This window comes from Drosophila persimilis, unplaced genomic scaffold (genome assembly GCF_003286085.1).
Source record: "Drosophila persimilis strain 14011-0111.01,24,50 unplaced genomic scaffold, DperRS2 tig00000000-arrow-pilon, whole genome shotgun sequence".
NCBI lineage: Eukaryota > Metazoa > Arthropoda > Insecta > Diptera > Drosophilidae > Drosophila > Drosophila persimilis.
In genome coordinates, this window is record NW_020825288.1 from 20,878,133 (window position 1) to 20,904,250 (window position 26,118).

Below are 26,118 nucleotides of genomic sequence, written 5' to 3' on the forward strand. Positions count from 1 at the left end.
CGAATCGAGTCTCCCTCTCACGAAACTTGGAGTCTTGTATCCCATGGAAAGGACGGCTTTTAGGCGTCGGCAAATCGGAACCAAGGTGCAATGGTCATGGTCCCCTCGATAAGCTTATAGCGGATAAATCTACAAGATAGTTCCTCTAAAAGGGAGCCAGCTCTCCCCATTAAAAGATGTCCCAGTTCTACCAAAAATTCTAAAGTGAAAACAATCCCCCAAGCAACTCAAAATAATTTGGATTAAAAGTGCGGTGCGGTGCTAAAAGCAAATACAATTTATATGAAAATATTAAGAAATATCTAGTGAAGTGTGAAGGCAGATATAAAACGGATTCTTCAAAGCAGATAGGTAACCTGCGATTGGATTTCAAATTCGTCCATTTATAGGTAAGAAAATATAAACTGGAATATGGGATATGCCACAAGTACAAACGTTTTTAGTAATGCCAAAGACAGTTTAAACAAACTGTAAGCTCTGACAGGAATGTGGTAACAATCCTTATACTATCATCAGTATCTCAGAGTCAAAATCATCGGAAATTCTTCCTCAAAATTAACAAATAGTCCTATCAAAACTGCGAGGAACATCTGCAACAGTTTGTTATAATTTTCCACCTACTAGAAGTTTTTCATAAAAGCTCAACTGTCAAAAAATCGCAGCATTTATTGCCTTCATTCTTATATTCTAGAAATCTTACATTTGGCAGAAAAAAATGTTGAAACCGCAGGTGTAGGAGGTGTAAGGTGTGTAGCAGCATTCTCTGTACACATAAGTTTGGTGTTGATATCTGAAGTCATTGAAAAATAAGCTCAGAATTTACTTTAATGTGGAGTATTTTATATTTTAAATCGCTGTGTTTTTAAAGATTAAAATCGCTTGTTTTCAGCTTAGAGCACATCCAAATAGTTTGTTTTTTACACCGTCGTCAAATAGTTGGTTTTTTACCCCGTCGTTCTTCGGCCCCCCTAAATTCTTAGCCAAAACTCAGCTTACGGCAATGCGCTCAGAGATATCCCAAACATCGAATTTCGAATGTTTTTGTTAAAGGTTTTAAGGAATCGATCTCACACGGACAGTGTACGTGAGAGCGTAATAAGAATTCCGAGTGAAGAAATTTTTCGAACTCCCGCCTGACGATCTCTCATGTACGTGAGACTGAAATGCACACGGACAGTGTCCGTGAGAGCAATAAGAACTTTGACCGAAATGCGGAGAGAATCCATTATTCGAACTCCCGCTCTTTCGAACTCACAGACAGGCACACACACAAGCACGCACACAGCCTTTGCGGCTACGAATTTCTGGTTTGGCGGTTGATACGAAAATGTTCTCCGCGTCCGCAAAGGTAGAGCGCGGCATGCATGCACGCAGAAGGTGCAAGGGAGATGGCAAGTGACACACACAGTGTTGCCTGCTCGCTCGCACTCACTTGTGTTCGAATTTCGTGTGTTTGGCTCTTCTTTTTTTACGCGAGTGAGTGCTTGATGAATGCACTTGGATGTGGCTATAGCCCTACTTGCTCGTACTCGCAGATACAATTGGATGGGTCGACATTGGGTGGGGGGAGGGGATGGGGGGCTGCGCGTGAGCGAGCGAGTGAATGAGTGTGTGAGTGTTTTTTATTGATGCTCGGATATTTGAATGATGCCCGAGCATTCGAAGTGAGACGCTTCGAGCACGTAGCCGCGGATACATCGAGCACCGGAATATCGAACACACGGAACAACCTTTAATACAATCCGACACACCGATGTCCACTTGGATACAAAGCTGCACAGAAACTTGTACTTGCACACACAAAAGATACAACGATACAAAGATACACTTAGATACATGATGGATGGGCAGCAGAGTGTTTTCAGTGTCAGTGCGCTCATCGATGACGTCTGAGAGGCATTCGCATTCGCGCTGATGGATAATCATAAATTCGGCGTGAAATTCTCGCAGATACTTTAGCCATCTCGCAGATACTTATCGCGTTCGCCTCTTCTAATGGGCCTCATCTGCCCCGGCCGGCGTCTGTGACAAATTGTCTCCGCGTGTATTGTGTGTGTGGTGTGTGCAATAAAAACCGTTCAAATCTGCGGCCAATTACGGCTAAAAGCCATCCAAAACATTCCTGTGACAAGTGCAGGTAAAGCTAAGGGACACTCGTAAACCCATTTGCCAGCAGGATGCAAACGGATTAACTCTTGCGAATCCCAGACCAAAACTCTTCCTTTAATCCATCCTCCAGTGCTCTGAGGTCATTAGACGATCCGCAGTCGAATGAAAACAACTCTCAATACAAATACAAAGTGTATTCAGTGATTCAGTGATCGAGTGAAGTGAATATTCGAAGAATTCACTTGCTATCTGGTGAATGCCGAACGCCGACGGCTAACTGAAATTGTGAGTAGAGCGAGTTAAAGGGGGGATACAATGAATGTATTCATTAGAGGCATTTCATCCCATTTTAAACGTTTGTTTACTTTAGAAAAGGATCTTTTCATTTGTTTTAATTAAGGTTTTTTTTTATTTGTGCAATTTTTTTGTTGTGTTAATCAGTTGCACCGTTTCATCGATTTATTTTTGAAGATACATAAACCATTTGAAACTCTGAGATCAAATTAAAGCTACGTTTACTCCGCATTTGAATTTGTTTTTGATTTGTATGTATTCTTTTATTTTATTCGGATACAAGTAATTTATTTTTCCACATATTTCTTGCGCACTTTATGGACAATTTTCCTCTTTCTTAAATCCAAATTTCAGTAGCTTTTTCTGTATTTTTGTCCTCTTTTTTCTAAATCAATAAATATCATTGTCTCAAAAACCAAGCCCCACAAAATTTCCATTTGGTCTCTCGCCTACATTTTCCTGCTACTTATTCCCTTTTATTTTCGGGTTTGGTTTCTGGTCTTTCGTTGTGTGTTTAGTAATTTTTCATTGGGTTGCGTGTGCGGTATCAGCGCCAAGAATTTTCACTTCATTAAAACGAAATGCAGCCGCTTTCGAAATAATTAAGAGGCACAAAGGCGAAATGTCACAGCGAATGAAAAATGCCTAACAAGCAGCGAATATAGAGAGAGGCTAATCTGACCATATAACCCTATGTACTCATCCCTATATACAAACGTACCCCTCGTAATACATACAGATTGTATATTGTATGTGTGTAGGGATGAAGCAACCAAGACATAGGTCTGGGCCCCTGTCCCCGGGACAGCGGAGTCATGCTGGCCAAGACTCCATGGGGCGACCGACTGCGAAGCAGCGAAACCGAAATTATATTAAAGACGTCCAGACGACGCACTGGCCTGGAACCGAGATACCAGATACCGAGTAGCTGCACCAATGACCGACCGACTGCTCCTGTTCCCTAGACAGAGGAGTCCCTGCATGGGCACTCGAGAGAGTGTATGCCGGGGATACATATGTGGACTGAATGGAAGAAATTCCACTTGATGTAGGTCACTTTCATTTGCCTAGCCCTCGCCCTCACCCGTCGCCAGGGGTGGGCCAAGATCAAAGAGTGGCTGCCACGATTGCATAATGTGGGCACAACAGAGAGACAGTTTGCAGTCCCATAACCAGACCCAGACCCAGACCCGGACCCATTCTCTCTGTCCCACTCCCAGTTTTCCATCAGGCTAATTGGCCATATGAGGAGGAGGCCGACTGGTATGTCCAAAGTTCGAGTGTCTTCTGCATTGTGGCACTCGTTATTTATGCCCATTATCATTCTGTTCCGCGTTTGGCCTGCGCCTGGAGGAGACATTCATCATACGAGTCCATCGTATCCCTCTGCCTCTGTCCCGATGATATTTCATCGTGACTTATTCATATTTATAAATCAAAATCGCAAACACGCAAACTTCTCAGAGCTGCAAAGAGTCGTTGATCTAAGTATTTTGAAGGGGAGATGCCAGAAACAGAATGTGTACAATAAGTGCTGGGACACTTTGAAGGTTGTTGAAAGGAGCAAAAGTCAAGAAAGAAGTAGACCCTTGAGGGTTGTCCTTGCATGCAAGCTTTGATTAAAGAATATTCCTGAAGAACTTCATGGTTCAGGAATACCTTTTCGGGATCTTTAAGTCAATCAATTGAAACATCTACTACATCGATCAAGACTTCTGAAATAGTTATCCTTGAGGTCTCTTCGCTGTCCACACTCCATTAATTACTCCCCGCTGTCAGAATCTGAACCCAACTACACTTAAACGACAATAATCTGCCCCTAAAAACAGTAGCCAAAAACCATAAAATATTACACAATTGAGTTGTCCTTGACCAGGTCCAGGATAACGACCACTCTGATAATACATATATCTCTGACCAACAACCATTACATAACACACCATAAATTATCGCAGAAATGGCCGCTTGCAGTGTGAGGATCGTCGGATGATTGGCTTTGAGTTTGGAAAACAATTGAAAGAACACTCATAAAAATTATGAGGAGCGACAGACAAACAAACAAACCGCAGAACTGAAAACTGTGACGAGGGTTGCCACAACAGAAAGAGACAGCATGAGAGGCCCACTTCAAAAACAAAAACAAAAAAAAAGACAAAAAAGATGAGGAGGAATAATATTTATGACTATTTTTATGAGGTGCTTACAAATTTTTATGAGTTTTTAATGGGTCCACAGACACAGTCTCTCTCTCTCTCTCTGTCTCTGTCTAACATCTGGTTCAGTTATGGTTCAGTTTGGGAAGTGCAAAAGAGACAGCCAGCAGCCAGCCCAATGAGTGTGACTGCGCGTGCGCAAATACCTTTATTCATCTTTTTGTTCCGTTTGTGTAGAGTTCTCTTCTGTGTTTTTTATTCCAACGATCTGTGCGTACCGTGGGCTGGCCTGTGACTGAGAAGACCCTAGTTTTAGATGCGGCGCATGTTTACATGTACACGAGCTACGCCCATGTCGGTTGACAACAAAATATTAAAAATTATGATTTATGATGGGTGCAGGAGGGTTCCCTGGTCCATGGTTCCCTGGTTCCCTGGTTCCCTGTTTACATACAAAAAATATCTGTAATGGTGACGACAGCGGCGGCGACGGCCTAGGCGACATTTGTAAAAGAAATAACTGCTTTGGGTGGTTTTCCTCACTTCATTTCATAATTAAGATGGTGGCGGCGGACTCTCCTGAGCCGATGACATACGTGATGATGATGGAGTGGTTAGAAATGGATGACAGTTTTGTCATTAGGTGGTTGGGTTCCTAAGCAGCACTGGACCTGGACTGGGGGCTAGTTTGGAATATAAAACTTATGATAGTTTTGACTAGTCTTTGACGAAGAATAGTTGTTTATAAACGAAAAAACAGGTTAGATTTGGTGCAGTGAGTTCCACAGGTATATTTAGACAATTAATTTTAATGAATGGTTTATTTTCTGTGTCTTTATTGTATTTTCCCTTTAATAGTCAACTCTATTCCATTTTCAGGTAGAGATATACTTTTATAAATGTATATTTGTGTGTATGTGTATTTTGTAGGAAATAGTACCCTATACAGTACATTGAAGATATCAAAGCTGCATTTATTATAGCCTTCTTTAGTAACCCCAAATCTATGCATTTCCTTCCATAACATACCCAAACTAGACCTAGAATAATACAGAGGGAGATATATATGCAAAACCATCTACAGCAGGGAGAAAGATACATATGGACAGGGTACCACCAATCCTATATACAAATCCCAACAAACCCCTTAAAAAAAACCGCTTTAATTATCGATTATGCAAAAGTTAATCATCTTAATTACGCATATGCCCAGCCTCAGCCTCAACCCCCCTGAAACGTACAAAAGTCAAACACTCCTCGACCTCTCTCTCTGAAACGAGAACCCTGTCAATGTCTTGCGGTATTTTTCATGAAAAACCCTTTTCAGCTGTCGCCTTCGAAGTTGCCCCCAAATTGATTTATTGCGCTCACGGCGGACCAAACAGACGCATGTGCAACTCAATTGCTGTTTATTTTATACGAGTATTACCTTGCCTCACTTTCCTTTCGAGATCCGTCCGCTCTCTTACCTGCGGCAGCAATGTGAAACGGAAAATGCTGCGACCGCCACCGGGGACCGGACCGGGGAAAGGAAATTCGTTCTGCGGTTTAAGTATCGAGAAAAAAAAAGAAATTTCACTCCCCATTTGAAGGCATATTAAAAATTGTTTATACAATAGAGGAGTGGATGGATGGATGGATGGAACCCTGGTTCGGGACAAAAGGAAAAACCGGGCTTGTTCGCTCCCTCGTCTCGAAACCAAAATGTCGCCGGGGCCCCGAAAGAATTGCCATAATTTATGGCTTTCTTATGACATGGACCGACGATCGCCAATCTAAGACAATGTCTGGCGGCAGTCCCTCTGCCCCCCGTCTCTCACTGCAAGAGATGTATCTGTATCTGTGTGTCTCTCCCTCTGTGTATCTTTGGCTCTTTTCGGGTGCCCGCAAATTCGCTTTGCGTTTTTATTATTCATGGATTTAATTAACACCAATTGAACCGCTTGTCGCCTCAACTATTTGGAAAACAATTTTCGAAAAATTCGTGGTATAATTTATGAGCCCCGTCTCCGAATTTTACTGAATTTTTAATTTGCCCTTAAGTGATCAGAAAAATCAACGGAAGCAGCCGCCTTACGTTTGTTTTCCGACTGAAAAATGCTGAGGAATGGGCAGAGCAGAGCAGAGCAGAGCGGAGCAGAGAGTTATACAATCTTCAGATATCAATTTAACCTCCACTTAAAGATCTCTCAGCTACGTTAACTATCTGCCATCATTCGTTCATCGATTGATTACTGTGAATCTTTTGGGATCTCTCCACTTAATCAATTTTCATCGCTTCCATTCCCATTTGCCACCAAATCGATCCGACCCCGTCCGTACGGATTGTACAAATATCTGCCAGTCAAAGGTTCAACGTTCAAAGTCGGAGTCAAATGTTGATCCTATAATTTTCTTCGTTGATTTTCGGCCTTGTGTTCGGGCCTAAACATTGGCGCTTGTACCTACAACTATAATTCTCATATTGCCAAATCGAATCGGCGAGGGTTTTCTTTAAGGGGTAACCACCGTTAAAGTCTGTAATCGTATGGGCGGGGGAGGGGGGAGTGGAGTGGGACTGGAAGTGGGAGGGAGATACCCTGCTGAAGGCTAGCAGCTTACAATAAGTACAAGTATTTCCTTGGCCACGTTCTGTTCTGTTTTGTAGAACGCTGCTGCTCATCAAATAAATCTCTGTCCAGTGCCTGAGCATTTGCCCAGTGCTGTGCTGCTCGTGTCTTCTTGGCCATTTCAGTTTTTATCTTGAGAGGGGTAGTGGAGGGGGGGGACTGAGACCTCTCGTACGGCGTTTTAATTTAAGCCCAACATTGGGCTCCTTTCATTTGGCCAACATGCTAAAGGGTTAAATTGCCCACTGAATCAAAATTATTGGTTTCAAGGCACACAAAAAAAGGGATACAGGGATACAGCGGGGCATGGAAGTGGCAGAGTTCGTTGCATTGTTTTTGGCCAAAGTTCTGCTCTCTCTCTATCTTATTTTGGCCATGTTCATGTGCATCGGCCTCGCTTGGCTTGGCCTCTTTTGCCATTGCGTTTTGCACTTTTTCGGCTTTCAGGCGATTTTCAGCCTGGATGGCTATGGCTTCCTCCTCCTGCAGCAGAAGTAGAAGGGAACAGCAGAAGTGGCAGAGAGGCAGAGAGGTTGTGCCTCGGTCATTGCTTTTGTTTGCTATCTCCAGCGACTCGACTCCAAAAGGAATACAAGTTTTTCCTCCATTGAACAAACACTGGCACTGGCACTGGCACTGGTTCTGTGCGATGGTTGGGGCGATGCCTGGCCTGGGCCCCGGACAAGTGCAGCTCCAGCAAAAGTTTTTTGTGCCGCAAAGTGTGTCCAGAGGAGTGGGCGGTCCAGGCATTCCACAAAACCCAAACTCCCAATACTTGTTGTATATATATAAATATATATCCACTCCACTCCACTCCGATGCAGTGCGGTGCCTGTGCCTTGGTTCTTGGTTAAATTGCATGCTTAGGCAGTGAACTCTCTCTCTCTCTCTCTCTCTGGGACGTGAAACCCGATTCTTTACCGTTCTAAAAGTTATAATAATAATAATAATAACCAAGTAGAAGCCAAACGAAAGCCAGTGAAATTATTAACGGCCGCACAACACTTTGGGGGAGGAACCAATCAACGGACTCCAGGGACGAGGCCAGGGCACAGTGGTTTGAATGCCATTTGATTGGGATACCTGTAGGGAACGGAAGAGGAAGGATCTACATGATCTTTGGAATGGGCAAACTTCTCGGGAAGGATCTTTCACTAATCTTTCTTCTTGATTATGCAAATATTATGCATTACCCATCACCAAATGAGATCTTATACTTAAAAAAGGCAGAGGTTCTTATCCAACACCTACCGCACACATCTTCCTGCATCCATAACTAATGGGATTACCACTCTTCTCTCCCTCTCTCTCTCTTGCAGATACTAATCGATTCCTAGACGACCGAGCGACACAAAGACTGGCTACAGAATGGATCCCGATTGCTTTGCCATGTCCTCGTACCAGTTTGTCAACTCGCTGGCCTCCTGCTATCCCCAGCAGATGAATCCCCAGCAGAGTCATCCGGGCGCCAATGCCAGTGCGGGCAGCAGCAACGGTGCCGCCGTGCCAGGCGGTGGGGGCACCAACGGTGGGCCCGGGAATTCTGGGGCAGCCACGCCCGGAGCCAACGACTATTTTCCAGCGGCGGCAGCGTACACGCCCAACCTGTATCCGAACACGCCGCAGGCGCACTACGCCAACCAGGCGGCGGCATACGGCGGACAGGGCAATCCGGATATGGTGGACTACACACAGCTGCAGCCGCAGCGTCTGTTGTTGCAACAGCAGCAGCAGCAGCAACAACAACAGCAGCAGCAGCAACATGCCCATGCCGCGGCGGCAGTGGCGGCACAGCAGCAGCAACAACTCGCGCAGCAGCAACTCCCGCAACAGCAGCAACAGCAGCAGCAGCAGACGAACATCAGCTGCAAGTACGCCAATGATCCAACCACACCGGGCGGCAGTGGTGGCGGCGGAGGGGGTGGTGGCAGCAACAACAACAATAACAGCAGCAACAACAACAACAACCAATCATTGGCCAGCCCGCAGGACCTCTCCACGCGCGACATCTCCCCGAAGCTCTCGCCCAGCTCCGTGGTGGAGAGTGTGGCACGATCCCTCAACAAGGGGGTGCTGGGTGGCAGCCTAGCGGCCGCTGCCGCTGCCGTCAGTCTCAACAACAACCACAGCGGTGCTGGGGTCGGCCCAGTGGGCGGCGGTGGCAGTGGTGTGGGCGTGGGTGGTGTCCCGGGCGTGGTCAATGTCCCGATGCACAGTCCTGGCGGCGGCGACTCCGATTCGGAGAGCGACAGCGGCAACGAGGCGGGCAGCAGCCAGAACAGCGGCAATGGAAAGAAGAATCCGCCACAGATCTATCCATGGATGAAGAGAGTGCATCTCGGACAGAGTGAGTATTGAATTGGATTTACATACGTATTGAAAGAGGGAATCGGGGCAAAGGAAGGGTAGCAAGATCATTGATTATTAATTAGTGGATTCATTAAATTATACACGAGTATATTTCTCTGGAAAAATGTATGAATCTGAAGCTGAATCATCGCTTGAGGATTATTACCCACCCACTGACAACCCATTGAATGCCATTTCATTTTGAGCTCAATCGCTGCCCCATCAAAACCCATTCATTACGGATTTCGATGTGCCTCTGCCTCACTCATTTGCCAGCCGAAATGTTGCAAGTGAGGAACATAACAATCGTGGCTACCGGCATGCTGCTTGCCACCAAATTGTCTGGCAAACTGTGCGCGCGGGGCATCTTGTCAAAATACATAAACAATACTCTCGGCAGCAACGCATTCCCTCACACTTACACTCTCTCTCCCACAATCCGCCTCTTCAGATGGAGAGCTGGAGGTGGTGGGAGCGCTGCGTGAAAAACTCGACCGCGAAAATCGTAGCGCGTGAAAATTGTAAACAAATGGGGGAGGCGATCCATCGTAGAACAGGCCCGGGCTACCCGCAGCTAAGACTGGGACTGACTCCCACAATAACTCATAAAACCGACACACACAGATCCAGATACAGATACAGATACAGATACATCTGCAGATACAGATACAGAGACAGATAGTGTAGACCTGATATAAATCTCAGCACTCCACTCGGTTTATATTTAAATTTAACGAACAAAAAATGTTCATTGGAAATTTTTTGGGCTGGAAAATTTGTGAACGGAAAAATTGTTGAGCGATTTTTCATCGTATCAATGGAGCCCATACCGATTTTTCTCCATGTGCCACAGCTGCCTGTCGGTTACCTCCGACGCCTAGCGCTATTCCTCATCGTCAAATTGATTCCCTTTTTGGCCACCTCTCATGACCCATTGATGGAGAGCCTCTCACAACACGAACGGAGCCGCAATTGGGGTCCCAGGCATAATCAAATTATTGACCGCAGCAGAAGATTCTTCATCGTTTTGGGGCAGGTGCTACAGGAGGGGGCTCGATCTTTGTGGCAGGTACTGCAGGAGGGGTATCCACGAGATTAATTGGATTGCAAATTGTTTGACATTTGCTTGGATCTAGCAGAGTGGAATTTTGCTTGCAGCTCGTTTATTATTTCAGCGACAACTAAAAATAATTAAATTTTTCTGTGCAGTCATATTTATTTATATTAATCATTTTACTCTGGCTTCTGGGAACTATTCTTTGGGAAGGCCCAAGCCTATCATCTATCAAATGTTGCGTCGGGCGAAGGAGAACCCAAAAAGCCACAAAAATATGAGCATGCAAAAAGGAAAAGTTCCTTCAACAATTTCTTATAAAAGTAGGTGATTTCCCTGCTCAAGTATCCGTCCAAATGTGTGGGCTTTTTCCTCCTTCAAACCATCGATAATTGCCTGCTTTGGAAAATTGCAATTTTCCATTGGCCATATTGCGCCCCAGGGACGGGCTCCAGCTCTTGACAAGCCAAAATCACAACATGTCAGCCAATTAAAGAGACGTTGAAATGCCACATGAACTGCACTGCACTTATAAATCGACAGTCAGTCAGTCAGTCAGTCAGCAACAACCAGTCACAGATACAGATACAGATACATATTGATTAACAACTGAAGTAAACTTTGGCTGATTTTCCATTTCGATTTGTGTGTGTGGAAAACTCGTTTCATGTGCGGTTCCAATCAATGGGGCACATTGTTATTATTTATGTATCTGTAACTCATGGCAGCAGAGGCAACAACAGCACAGAGTGTCTGTATCTGTATCTGTATCTGTTATGCAAATTGCAGCAAGTGGAGAGGCACACAGTACAAATTGATGGCTGAGCAAAAAGGAGGGCTAATGAAGAACATGAACTTCTGGAGGGAACGAATGAATGAATGAATGAAATGAGGAAGGCAGGCAGATCTCCTCAGCGATCTTCTCTCAAATGTATCTTTTCATCTGCTCTTTTTGCATCTCTCTGTCTGGCGCTGGCCTTTTTTCTGGTTCCGTTTTCCCTTGAGTTTTCATGCATCGACGAGATTTAATTACTTTCTTAATCATATTCTGTTGAGGGTAATATGAAAAGCAGCCATCTATAGCTACATTTTGTACATGAATCTTTAAGATACATATAACTATAACCCATCTGAGATACTGCCAATTAGTTGCGAGTGTGTGTCAGCCAACAGTCTCTTACTTAGAGATACATTGATATACTTGGGCTTTGGGGTTGGGCTTCGTTCTTGTTTGTGGACTTTTGCCCCTAATGGTGGCCGCACCTCCTACCCGGAGGAGTCAATAGCCTTGTGTGTTTGTGGCAATTAGGCTTTGCCACTTTTTATCGTACCTGCCACACAACTCAATTTTCGTTTCGTCAGCAAATGTCTTTATTAGAAGTGCCTGTGGTGGCATGTGTTGGATTTCGAGTTATAATTGCTGCTGCCAAACTAAGAATCGCTATTAAAAATAAGAAGAAAAAAACACGTTGTTGCAGGTGCCAAGCAGCTCTAATACCAATAATAAAGGGCAATCTGGGGTATGGCAGCGGCAAAAGGCAAAGGGTGGGGCCTGGCCCGAACATTCGCTGATTAAAGTCCAGTAAAAATAACAGCAACAGTAGAGAGGCAGAGGCTACAACATCATGTTAACAATTATGCAAATTTGAAGTGCATGTTGCTCAGGGAAGCGGGAAGAAGCGGCCAGCGATGGGACGGGGGCACGACGCTGATTGCATATAATCACGTCAAGTTGTTACTGTGGCAACCATTTTAAAATGTGTAAGAAGAAAAAACCCCCATGCCCCAAAACGCCATCTTTCAGAGAGATATCGACAGGAACACAAAAAACGAGAACCAGAATTCTGCGAAACACTTTTCTCCCAAGACAAAAAAAAAACACAGCTTCTGGCTAAATGCTCGGCCAATACTTATGGGTGTACACTGTACATAGTGCTGGGGGTACGAGCATACATGGTATATATAGATCCATGTTTAGTTAATATCGCATGCAGTCTTGTGAAGTTTGTTTGGCATTCGAAAAGGCATTCTCTAATTGACAAGACCAAAGCTGGCACTGCTCCAAGCAGATCATCAAAAGATGCACCAAAGCAGATACAAATATACGATAGATAGATAGATATATATGTAGATACAACCTGATGACTGGCAGACATCACTTACGAAAATGTCAAATGCTTATTAGACCCATCCTCTTCTGTGTGGCATTCCCGCATAAACCACAAAATTTGTTGACAATTTGTTGAATTTTTGCAGCGAATGCAGGCCGCACCCCAATTAGTGGGCTATTTATTTATTTAATTTTAATACAGCATTTATTTGGCAATTTCGCAAGGCATTGGAATGGGCTTCAAACGCCTCTTCGATCAAGGGGAAATTAGGCTAAATGCAGAACATATAATGATTAATGAAACAGAAGCCAATCTATCTTCCAGCACGTAGAGAAAAACTCTTCAGGAAAGTTGTGCTTAAATGAAACCCCCCCTAAAACAAATATCTAATACATAAACCATTATAAAATCCAGTCTATTTTCGAAATCTAAATTACAAATACCTTTCGGATCAGGCTTTGGTTTTTGGTCTGCTGCTCTCTGTCGTGCCGTTCAACCCGAAGGCTCTCTGGGCTCTGGCTGCGGCTGTGGCTGTGGCTCTGCAGATGCCAGGATGTTACACAAAATTAATAGTTTGCAAACGAGTTGAATGCCAGATACAAGATACGCGACGGCTGCTGCAAGGCAACCCAACCACAGAGAATGTTTCAGCCCCAGCCTCAGCCTCAGCCTCTGCCTCAGCCTGGACGGGGACTTGGGTCTGGGTCTGGGTCTGGGTCTGGGGTGTTGGTGTCTGCTTGGTGGACCTGCTGTTGTTGCACTGTCCCCGCTACTCGTCTATGCTGGCAGCAGCTCCTGCTCTCGATCTTGCCTCGATCCGCCATGCTGTTTTGCAGCAACGCCAGACACCAGGCAGGCACTACCCAGAAAGGGAGATGGAGACCCCAGGACAGCGGCCAAGACCCAGACCCAGACCCAGAGCCACAGCCAGAGAGACAGAGCCACAGCCACAGTGCAGGAAAAACGCGCGCGGCATTCGTTGCTCAATTACATTTTCATTAACTTGGAACACGACTTTTCAAATAGCTACGTTTAATCATAATGATTGTTATTATATTTGGTCGTACCCCCAGCCTCCTTCCAGGGGAGCTTCTAACCCAAAAATCATTTTTAAAATGCCCACCGAGTGGTGAATGCAAAATGGGTATGGGGTATGGGATGCAGCGCAAGGTGCTGAAAGTGCAGTAGAACATAAATTAATTTTACTGCACCACCGCAAAGACGATGATGGGTTCAAGCCCCAGAGCAGGAGTCGGAGCCCTATTATTAGCGATTTTTCAGGGTATCCCACCAGTAAATTTTGGCAACCATCAGTCAGCGAGTCGGCGAATGCCTAGTGATTGTTCTTAATGAAACTAATTCTCTCATTCAGAGATGTCGCTGCTAAACGAATCGTCACTTTGCTTGAATTGAAATTCATTCTTCAGTTCGTTGAAGAAAGATAGGGGCACTCAAGAGTGAAAGAGGGAAATTTGCCTATGAAATCATGAGCTCATTAGGCAGGCTAGAAAGGAAAGACATTCCCCACACACACAGCACACCCCACACACAATCGTAGAGAGAATTTCCTTTTGTTTGTAGGTCAACGATAGTGCAGTTCTAAATATAGCCTTTATCCGCGGGATAAGCATTGTCTGATTTAAAAATATCACTCATCGTATAGCACAAATCAACTTGGCAAGAGAGTGAAGTGAAGAAAAAGGCTTTTAAAAAAAGATGATTGAAGAGCTGGTCCGCTCCAAAGAGCCCAGAGGATTGTTTATGCCCCAAAACCAAAAAGAAAACACATTGTGGCCCATTGATGGCTGCCTTCAAGTGGCAGTCGGCCACATTTTGGCCAAAGTTAATAAAAGCGCATAAAAGCTGAACAAGAAAGAAAGGCCAGGAGGAAGAGTATGAGGATGAGGATGGTAGAACGAGACACTAACAATGGAGGCCACTCACAAGATACAAAGACAACAATATTTAAAGAGCCAACAATGGCGCCACTAATGACTGATGATGTGCCAGCGCTGATAGATGCAAACGCAGCGGCATCCGCTGCAGAAACGCCCGCAGATACAGCTACAGATGCAGATACAGATACGATACGATACAGCTACAGATACATTCATTATTCCGATACGATTCAAAGTAGGAGGAGGAAGACTACATACAGACTGCAATAGAATCATTTCACTCTGAAACGACATTCTAATGGACTTGGAAGCATCCAAAATGTTGTTTACTCTTTCTCCATTCCAATTGTTTAGAGAGCAAACAGATCAAGCTGAGTGCGCCGTATCTTTCAGATACTCTCGCGGAGGGGGAGCGGGGGAGGGAGAAAATTAAATTGCGAATAAAGCAAAGTAATTGCGATTTGAATGGTGAAAAAGTGCGAGCCATAAATCCAACTGAGTGTCACGGCAGCGCTGCAGTGCGAATTTATCAAATTCAGTCGCAAATTGGCGCACATCTGCAGATTGTTTGAGTTGGGGCAGCCACACCGCCAGGCTGCCACACAGATCCTGAAGCAGGTCCGACTCGGAGTCCACTCTTGGATTCCAGCCTGTTACCGTTTTTCCCCCTTTTTCTTTAGCCGCCTTTGCGCTGAGATACGCATAGAATATTAATCTCTTTTCGCATTAACCAAAATGAAATGAAGTGACGCAATGGCGATAAGCGCACTGTGCGCACAGTGGTACGAAAGTGGCTATAAATTGGGGCAGGAAAGGATGCAAGAAGAATCCGTGGGATCGTACCGAAAATATGTCTTAGGCTTTTGAAAATCCCTTGGAATGTTATACCAAAGACACGATGTTCTTAGACTGGCTTTGGAGCTTCAATATCTTTACTTTCCCAATGAATTTCTGTCTTAAATACAGTCTGGATCTCACCTTTAATACTTTGTTACCCCAATTCAAGTCTCTCTTGGACAGTGGGGTACTGTCCACTGTGCCTGAATCCACTGACAAAACCAGCAACAGGCTATGGAACCCAGAGAGAGCCATAGACCTTGGAGCTGTGTGCTGGGGCAAACAAACGAAAACCAAGTTAAACGAAAACCATCACAAATCGCATACAATTCCAGATGAAATTGTGAATTATTAATGCAGGCGGCAAAACTATTTGGCTGAGTAGACAAACCCACGGCGGGGCGACCTGGTCCCGGAATCAGAAGGAGGATTGTGGAACGTGTGCTCGGCTGGGGCTGCCACCTCCATTGAAAATTGAGTTACACGCGTGGCCAGGGCTTGTCGTGTGTGTGTGTGTGTGTGTCTATCTGGCAGATACATATGTATCTGCTGGCTGGGTGCTGGCTACGTGCAGTACCGTCTTACATTTCGCAGATTAAAACCGAGTGGCCCGCCACCTCAAGCCAATTCGATTTAAATGTCTGCCACTTCCACTTGGCTTTTCCTGGCCATATTTTGTAACCTTTTTTGCTCTGTTCCCTCTGTGCCCTCTTCCTGTTTATGGCGTGCTAAAAGCACTGCGGTTCAAGGGTCAGATCCCACTCCTCCTCCGTGTCGTACCTCTCTGTGTCCTGCCTTCTGCAGTGACAGCTCGAATGCAATGGCAACAATTGCAATTTGTTGGCAACGTTCTGCCCTTGGGCCCAGAGCGACTTCAACTTTTAGTCCGACTCTGCCTCGTGGACTCATGCTTTACTTTCCACTCACACAGATACGCCAGACACCAATACATTTCACAACATTTCGCTGCACTTCGCGGTTCATTAAAAGGCGGGCGGTTACCTCGAGCTCCCAGTCTCCCAGTCTCCCAGTCTCCCTGTTGCCCAGTCCCAGTTCCAGTCCCAATCCCAGTCGCAGCTCCAGTTCGAATGGAGTCTCTCCCCACCAGCCAGCACTGACGACAGCAAATTTGCACATTTCCTATACGCGCGAGAGTCGAAATTAAAAGATTTTTAAAGACACCTTTGTAGCAAGTTTTTGAGAAACTTGTTCCGCGCCCTGACTTCACTTCACCATCTTCATCTTCATCACCTCAGAGCTTCAGAGTTCCAGAGAGACCCCAGCCTCAGCCTCAGCCTCCGAGTCTCTGAGTCGTTTGGGGCTTTTTTAATTTTATTTTTATTTTTTTCCTCGTTTTTTTCAACGTGTTCACATCTTCTCTGACATGTTGTTGGCTCTGAGAGCGGGCGCAGCCATGTTGAATACTTTTGTTTTCTAAAAACGAAGCTTATTTTCGTGGCGTTTTTTTCTTTAAGTTAAATTTCAAGTTAATTTTGATTGCTGTGCCCGGCTGGCTGTGTATTTTGTATTTCCATTTAATTAAATGTGTAGAAATAGTTGTTCAACTCGGGGCTGTGGGTTGAAACAGCATTTACGAGGCACCATCCACGAGGTAGACAAATTTTTGATTATTTTTTGGGCAGCTTATAAATATCCATATCGCTAAAAATATATAATGAAATGCAAATGATTTCAGAGTAAGAAAAATGTATTACCTATAAGAGTAATTTCAGTGGATTCGTACAGCTCTATTAGGCTATGATTTGAATACTGTTAGCGGAATGATTAATTGCCCTTAAAATAGAGCGGTTAATGGCTTAAGTAGAGCACTTGTTCGCGACTCGTGCTGTGTTTACTTTATTGATTATAAAACGATCTATGCTCTTGCATCTGATTTATGTAATCGAGATAATTGCCTTTAAATGCATCATCAAAATCGCATCCACTAACAAATTAAAGACTTCTGATCGAAGGCGGAGGGGGACTGACAGTATTCGAATGCAAATTGCTTTCAGGCAATCTGATGGATCGCAAATGAATTGAGGCACCAGGCACTATGTCTTCCACAAAGAATTATGGCAGATAATTGAACCTAACGCCATTGACAGTAGCCCGTGCCCCACTCGCATTATCTGCCCCGCGCTCCACGACTTTTGCATTAATAAAGAATTCATCACAATTACAACAATTGCCACAGGATGCAATTTACAAAGGAAATTATTAATGGAAAGTCAATGAGTGCGACGCGAGTGAATCAAAAGCCAGGCAGGAGCAAAAAAAAAAGAGCCCAGATTCTTCAACGTGCCTTTGATTGATTACAGAGTCTGGTCGCGGGTCTGGGCCTGGGTTCTGGCTGATTTGGTCCTGGTCGCAGTCGCAGTCGTGGTCGTGGTCATCATCAGCGCCAGTCAAAGACCTCGAGCAGTTAATCATGGTAGCAGGAAAAAGAAGAGAGAGAACGAACTCCAGAAGCCAGACAAACGACAACGCCGCATTTTGTAGCGCGTTCATTCAACTGCAGACGACAGGACACTCATTAAAAATGGGTGCAACGGTGCAGGGTATCTCCACACCAAAAGAGAGCCAGAGCGAGAGCGAGGTGGTAGTGGCAGTGGCAGCGGCTGGGTGTCTGTTTATGCGGTCTTTACACGGGGGGGGGACCAAGGGCGAGCGATTCAAAAACAGGTTTTCCTTCCACTGCTTGGATGCTCTGCTAATTTATGTGCGCATGCGCGACGCTCGCTTGCTCCCTACTCGGGAGCCCCATAATTAACTGAGGTAGTCATTTTGGATTCGAACATGAACAGGCATACACACAGACACGCATGAATACAGAGCATACATACAATACATACACAGCTCTAAAGACAGCAGCATCATCATCATCTTAGGGGTGGAGGAGAGTCCTCTCCTCTCTTTAAATCAGAGATAAACGATAATTATCTGAGCGAAAATGCGCGCATAAATAATTTGCAAGAAGTCACATTAAAATTGTATCTAAAAGATACGCGTTCCCTGATAACCACCTCACAGCCGCTGCTGACCAATGTCTCGGTCTCGGTCGCGGTCGCGGTCACGGTCTCCTCACCTCACCACGACTCCTCTCCTCACCCCTCTCTCTGGTGATGTTCTTCAGAACAAACATTCTGTTTGGATTCCCATTTCATTTCTGGGGACCCTGGGAGCCTGCGACGCGCCATTAAAAATTAAAAGCTCATTAATTATGCAGATAATTCATTTATTATATTTTCAACACAATACACAAACAGAAACAGCGGCATAATTTGTTATTCAGCTCATTATTCAGGCAACACCGAGAGCGAGGATTGAGGATTGAAGGATGGGCGAGAGTGGGGTGGGGTTGGGTTGTTGTGCTTCTGGCAACTGTTTCGAATTGAAAACAATTATTGTGAAACTCCTCCGAGTGGTGGAATGACTCTCTAAGGGTTGAATTTGCTACTGCCTGGCTTTGGCGTTAGGTCGGGGGCGGTGTCACGTGTCTCCTGAGGGCGTTTGCCTTTCGCCTAATCCCCCAAAAAGCACTTAAGCGGTGGTATAACCAATCAACAGGTTGATTTTGAAGGTGGCAAAATGGGACTTTTAATTGTGGTGATTGGTTGTTTCAGCGGAGTAATTCAAGGAGAATTTCAATGAGAGATGGTGTAAAAGAGAAAGCAAATAATTATCACAATTTAATATACATTTTTCCATTCCTTAAAGCCTCAATCCTCATTTTCCATTGCCAAACCGGAAACCATATGCTCTACCATATGCCTTCGACCATGGATGGCATCCTCAGAGCCCCCGTCCCCGTCCCCTCTCCACTCATTCCTGTACCTACTACAGGGCTCAGATCGTTTAATTTGCCAACAGACCGCATCAGCTGTTGCCGAGCTTCGTGCCACATGATGTCATTTCACTTGAGTGGCTCTCCATTCGAAAGAACACTCGAAGGAAAAGAATTGTCGGGAACTGACGAAACACCGAATGGTGTTTCGTGTTGACAACAAACACGGAATATAAATTGAAAAATGCTTTAAAGCGAAATAATCAATTTACTTCTTGACATAATTTCCATTTTTCACGAAAACCAAAAGGCAGCCACGCGAATGCCCCCGAAAAAAACCTGAGAGAGAAAGAGAGAGAGAGTGGGGAGAGTGGGGGGAGTGGGAGGACAAGGCCACGCACAATTCGCACCCAAAACAAAAAGAACGAACCCCAAAATCGTGGTTTGGGGAGGGGCATGGATGCTCCAGAAATTGGCTGCATCCCATTTTCGTGGAGTGTTTTTAATATTCTTGCCATTTTTTATGATGATGCCCCCCCCACCAGACCCCGTCACCAACTTGACCAACATCTTCCCCTCCTGACTGCATCGTTTCCTTTATTTGAATTGTGATTAATGATCCGAGCAGCTCCGCTACCATTTCCATTCCCACTTTCCCATGCTGCTCCTGTGACAAATGTAGCCCAGACAACGGCCAGTGACAGTGCCAGTGGCGGGGGCAGACAGTAGTTGTAACTACGATTTAATAGCACTTTAATGGTGTGTGGACATCGATAGAACCCCAAAAACACCTGTTGTCCGAGAGTATTATTAGCGCGTGCCAGAGGGGGAGAGGGGTAACACTTTCATTATCACAAATGTCACATCATTTGTCGCATGGCCCCAAAAATAAAACACACACAACACACAAAGAGTCTGGAAACACCACGGCATCATCATTTATCACCTAAGGAATGCAACTGAGAGAAAGAGAAAGAGCGAAGCGATACATGCTCAAGATAGCACTGAGACTGAGGCACATATTTGATTAATTTTCTTTTTCCGAAAGAAATTAACCCGCGCGGGCTGCACATGTCCCTGACGACCCGTGTGGCGGCCCTTTTGACTCCTCGCCCATGCCCATGCCCATGCCCATGCCCATCCTCCATTCCTATACTCATCCCCATGCCCATGCCATTCCGATCGCTTCTCATGGTTCAAGATTTATTTCTTCCAAACGACCTCAAGCGTGGCATCATCTCTCTCTCTCTCCATACCATACCATACCATTCCCATTCCCATTCTCTCTCCGTCTGATTTATTTATGGAACTGTTTTGAGGGAATCTTAATACTAAAAGTCGTGCAAACTGTTTTGGGAATAAAACCCCAGATACAGCCAGAGATGTGCCGAGTTAATTAGTTCAATTTGTGACAAATTTCTACCAAAACTATCTGTAACCCTCCACAGACCAACCCTCATCTTATGAGTAATGATCTTGGAGTGGAATTTTGACATTGATAATGGTTTTTGGTTAAACGACTCATTAAGTAGCCACTGCACACTGGATCTCCGTTGGATGTCCAATCGGAAGTGCGTTGATTTATGAACTTTCCTTCGGAGCACGAACCTGCCCTGACTCATTGGACACTTTGGAGTTGGTTTGTCGCGATTCCCTGTAAGAAATACAACAAGTTCAGAGATGTTTTTTTGCTGGGATAAGATCAAAACTGAGGCCGCCAGATGAGATCCCAGGTGCTGGGAGTCGCTCGAGTCTCTGGTGCCGTGCCGTGCCGCACACGTTGCTGATTACGATGACGATGTTCAGTTGTTGTTGGGGCTGTATGTATGTTTTTTATTTTTATTCCTACCTCCGCTGACCAGACGCCGGTCCGTTGACAAATGACTGCTACAAGTGTTTGTGACAAGCCGCAAGTATCTTTTTTGTTGCCGTCTATTTGCGCCACAACAAAAAAATACAATTAAACTTCAGGCCTCGGCCTGGGCCCAGCGACTGTGTGTCTGACCTACGCCAAAGGTTTTCTGCTTAACTTTGAACCTGCCCTCTGAGCTGAGCTGAGAGGAGTCTCTGCGTATGCTAATCTCGTGTCAATCACAGACCCGATCTTCCAGCCAGTATGCAAAGAGATAAAGACCAAAAACATTGGGGGAACACAGGCCCAAAGACAATGGCAATTTGAATTGCAGAACCCTGAATGCTGTCGAAGCTGGACCGACCCGTCGATCGTCACTTAATAAATTCTGAAACAGATCTTTTGCATGCAATCCCCGTGGCTGGGAGATGGCTGAGGATGCACCAAAATATTTCAAATATCAACTGATATGTTAAGCGGCTGTCAGCCGCTGGTCGAGCCACAAGCACTTGACGTCATCTTACATGAAATGCAAATGAAAAAGCGACCAACAAGTGAGAAAATCATACCGAAAAGTAGAAGTTTGAATACTCTTTAGTTCTGGTTTAATTTGAGAATGAAAGATGTAGTTTTTAGCTCTTGTTTAAGGTTTATACAGACGAGAACTCATGTAGGCGTCCAGGCCTTTCGGCAAATCACTATTTTACCATTCAAATTGGTTGGAGTAGAGTTCCCAGAGTTGTTTATCAATGGTTGTAAAACAAAGTTTGACAGGAATCACCTAATAGATGCCTTTGTCACGGACTTATTGAACAGCCCTCGTATTTAAGCTTTCAAATAAAATTATATTTTGAACAAACATCATATTCAAACAATCCCAAAACCCGACCAGAAAGAGTACATGACAAAGCAAAAGACACATCCAAACAAACAAAAAGTCACACACAAGCGAATTCTTCATTCTTGGGGCGTTCTGTCTCGGAAATATGTGAATGTATATATCCAATATGTCTATATAGTATTTCACAAATGCCCAGACGTAGCAGCCACATCCACGTCCCATTGAGAGGTGGCAGGGAAATGGGAACAAACTTGTAAAACGCTTCGAATGTTCGCTCATTGGCGCTGTCAAGAGGCCTTCCTTCCTCCCGGGATCTCTCTCGCTCTCTCGGCTCTCGACCAGTCCCCCCTCTGATATAAGATATAAGCATGTGGAGTGATATGACATGCCAGGTGCCGTTTCTGTGGCTGCCCTGTCAACTCATTCGGGAGGCTTTTGCGCCTGGCCATGACGACAGCGATGCGCTACTTACTCGCGATGTAGTTAACCAAAAGAAAAAGAGACTGACGCCGAAGATTGGGAAGACTACGACCACAGTGCTGACACTCAACGGGTTGCGGATGTGTGTTGATCTTTAGTCGGAAATCAAACTGAATTTGAGTGGGTATTAGGCTGAATGATGCTGAGATCTTCCCCAGAGGGAGATGATGGGCAATGAAGACATAATAAGAGAGAAGAACACAGATATGTTGCAGAATTAGCTAAGAATTCAAGGGAACTTTAGCTCTTCAAAAGGAGATCTATCTAGAAGACTTTCTGGCTCTTTTTTTATAGTAGAGATACCTTTATTCTCAAAACTCCCCTCCAACCCAGCATCTCTGAGATACATTTGGCAATGCTGTTGCTGCTGTGTCTCCCCCTCCTTCTTCCCACTTTTGGGGGCATAGTAGTGTTGTAAACAAATTGCAACATATGACAGCAACATTTGACAATTGTAAATGGTCGATGGCAGTGCAAGTGTTCAGCATGTCTCTTTGTTGTCTCTGCCACAGCCATAGCCACAGCCAGCCAGCCAGCAGGCACTCACATGATTTGCCAACAGCAAAAATGGAGAACATAAGAATACCAGGAAGAGCAGTGCTGTCTGTTTATTGATTTGGTTCTGGGTCCCTGGGCAAGGTCAGAGCCGAGCTTATGAAATAGTCACAAGAAAACACTCAAAAATGTCTGCACATCATGCATCAGTCTGACCCTCTGAGCGAGAGCCGTCTGCCAAGTTTTTTTTGGAGAGGGGTGGGGGTCAAAGTTTGGGTCTAATGGCAAACTAGAAATATTAGTTGCACAATCAAATTTGATAACCTGACTGACAGTTCTGCCCAGACAAAAAAGGAGCTGCACTGGGTCAAGAGTTTGGTTGGGTCTCGGATTACTGCAATTCAATTTGTGGCCATCCCTTTCACTCCCCATATCTGTCTGTTTCTGTCTCTGTCTCTGTCTGTCCCTCTCTCGCTCTGCTGATCCGCATGACTGATGAAGCCGATGGCCGGTTGTCTGGTTACTGTCTGCCGGCTGTTTACTTGGTCATTAGTTTGGCACCCATTCAGGATGTGGCAGCCAGAGAGCCAGAGAGCGAGCCAGGGATGTGAAAAGAGCTTTTGATGTTAGCGCTTCCACAAGCACACACCCATACATACATATATTGTGTGTACACATGCTTCAAGCTGGTGTATCTGTGTGCTTGGAGGAGCATTTGCCACACTCAAATTCACTTTAATTAAATGAGCGGTAATTAATTTCAACTTTAATCGGAAATTCCATTTAGATTTTCCACGCTGATTGATGTGCCCCTGACATCTCTTCCGCCAACGTCACATCGAAGACCACGAAAATGAGACAGCAGACAGCCACCAAAAAAGACAGAAAGAGGGGGATAGCAACAGCTTGTGTGTGGCACATTTTAAACATTTTTAAAAGTCGGAAAAAGTTTAGGGAAACTAAATTTTACATCGATATTTACAAAAAGATACTGTTACAACTTGTAACAGCAAAACTTTTGCTTTATCTTATCCAATAACTAATTCCCATTTAGCGAATGGGCCATGACCCATATAAAATCAGTGAAACGTAGAATTAAATCCCCCCCCCCGTACAACAGATAGGGATTGGAGAACACACAGAGAGCCACACATAGAAGAGCCAGCGGTTGCCGTCTATCACATTGACTGACTGCCACACATTTCACAGATATAAATACTAGAGATACAATATCTATTGCAGAAGGCATTGGCCCATGCTCGTGCCCATGCCCATGCCCATGCCTATTGTCTCTGGCAACTCTTTTGGCTTTGGCTCTTTGGCAGCGAATACGAGGCGGGCGGGCGGGCCAATTGACTTGGACTTGGCCATAATAACACGCCACGGTAAATGGCTTTTAAAAGTCTACTTTGCCACAGCACGCCCCCTCATTATGAACGACGCGTTTCCAACGCCCTCGCTGCCTCGCCAGTCGGAGGCCCAATACAGATGACAGAAAAGTTTTTTCGGGGGCGACTCACAATGAACGGGAAATTGTCATTATCTTGCCATGAATATAAAAGATACAAAATAAGAGGGTGGGGGGCAAGCGACAAACATCTGTCTAGGGGGTGATACCTACCTTGGCCAGAACGAACTCCTCCTTCGCCTTGGCAATACAAAAGTTTCTGGGCTTTTGGTTTGGTTTTGGTCTGTTTTTTCGGGTGCCAAGCAAATTGCAGTTTGACACGTCATATTTATGAAATGAAATGAAATGCGCAACGTTGCAGAAAATCACAAAATAAATGAGAAAATTAACTGCCTGGAGCTTCAAGGGGGTATGGATGGGGTCTTGTCCACTTGAACGTTTGAGGATTGCCTAGAAACGCCTACAAATATTGGTAGGAGTGCAACAAAACAAGTCTTAGAAGGGAAATGACAATGAAATAGATATTTTAAGTATATTCTATAAGAAAACTCTTAATTTAAGAAACATTTTCTTGCTCCAACTAACAAAAATATCTCTCTTTGTTCTGTCTTCTCCTGTAGGTACTGTGAATGCCAATGGCGAGACGAAACGACAACGGACCTCATACACCCGCTATCAAACACTGGAACTGGAGAAGGAATTCCATTTTAATCGCTACCTGACACGCCGGCGACGCATCGAGATCGCCCATGCCCTCTGCCTGACCGAGCGCCAGATCAAGATCTGGTTCCAGAACCGGCGCATGAAGTGGAAGAAGGAGCACAAGATGGCCTCGATGAACATCGTGCCCTACCATATGGGTCCCTATGGCCATCCCTACCATCAGTTCGATATCCATCCGTCACAGTTTGCGCATCTGAGCGCATAGGACGCGTGGCACTTTTCGGGTACTGGTTAGAGACTCAATCAGTTGTATCAGGAACCATATCAGACGGCGGCGGCGGCGGCCAGTGTGGCCGGTAGCTATCAGTCGCAGGGGCCGCAGGATGCTGTGTCCCTTGGCGGTAATGGTAATGGTGGTGGAGGTAGTGGTGTCGTTGGTGGTGGTGGTGCGGGTGTGACAGGCGGCGGTGGAGGCAGCAATAGTACCGGCAACGGTCCCAATTCGCTCTTCTCATCCGCTGCCAGCAACTCCAATGCCGATTGCCTCAAGTATCCGCAAGAGTTCTGATCTCAGGTTATCATCAGGCAGCAGCAGGCGGAGCAGGAGGAGCACAATCGTCATCCGCAGATGATGGAACAGCTGCTGGAATCGGACTGTGAGCCCGATCCGGAGCTGGACCTGGATCTGGAACTGGACTACAAGACGGACATTGTTGGCTGCAATATGTTCTGCTGCTGAGGCGATCTAGCCACCACCTGCCCCAAATCTTGCCTACCGCATACCGCATACCGCCACCCGCCTGTCCCAGTCGCCGCTCTCCCGTCGATCAACCAACATCAGAGACGATGTTTCTTGTTTGCAACTGATTCGTGTTAAGCTAAGAAACGAGCTGTTCCCCCGCCCCCCGCACGGCAGCTCGTTTGGGTCTATGATACTGGATGTGGGACCCCAAGCAATCACACAATTCTATTCGATATTCGATACGTTTCCTTCCCTTCAAAACTTTCCCCGAATTGAGCACAGCTCTCAACTGCCTGGGGATCCCAGAGAGATTTCCTTTCTATTCCCCTAATTCTGGACTTTCTTTATGTGAATGCGTGTGGTTCGCCCCCAGTATGATGGACCTCTTTCTCTAAGCAGTATTCGAAAAGCTGTTAGTCTGTAAGTCTAGCATAAA

At 45.2% G+C, this 26,118-nt stretch overlaps 1 protein-coding gene across 2 annotated transcripts; it reads left to right on the plus strand.

Moving 5' to 3' along the window:
* Nucleotides 1-344: 344 nt before the first annotated feature.
* On the plus strand, nucleotides 345-25,386 carry LOC6591510 (homeotic protein Sex combs reduced). Of its 2 annotated transcripts, none has more exons than XM_026995397.1 (3): nucleotides 345-389; nucleotides 8,485-9,512; nucleotides 24,898-25,386. In XM_026995397.1, the coding sequence occupies exons 2-3, from the start codon at nucleotides 8,534-8,536 to the stop codon at nucleotides 25,203-25,205; spliced, it is 1,287 nt and encodes a 428-aa protein (XP_026851198.1). In that variant the 5' UTR covers nucleotides 345-389; nucleotides 8,485-8,533; the 3' UTR covers nucleotides 25,206-25,386. The 2 variants fall into 2 exon arrangements, with proteins under 2 accessions (XP_026851198.1, XP_026851197.1); XM_026995396.1 differs by lacking the exon at nucleotides 345-389 and adding an exon at nucleotides 1,712-2,394.
* Nucleotides 25,387-26,118: the final 732 nt, after the last annotated feature.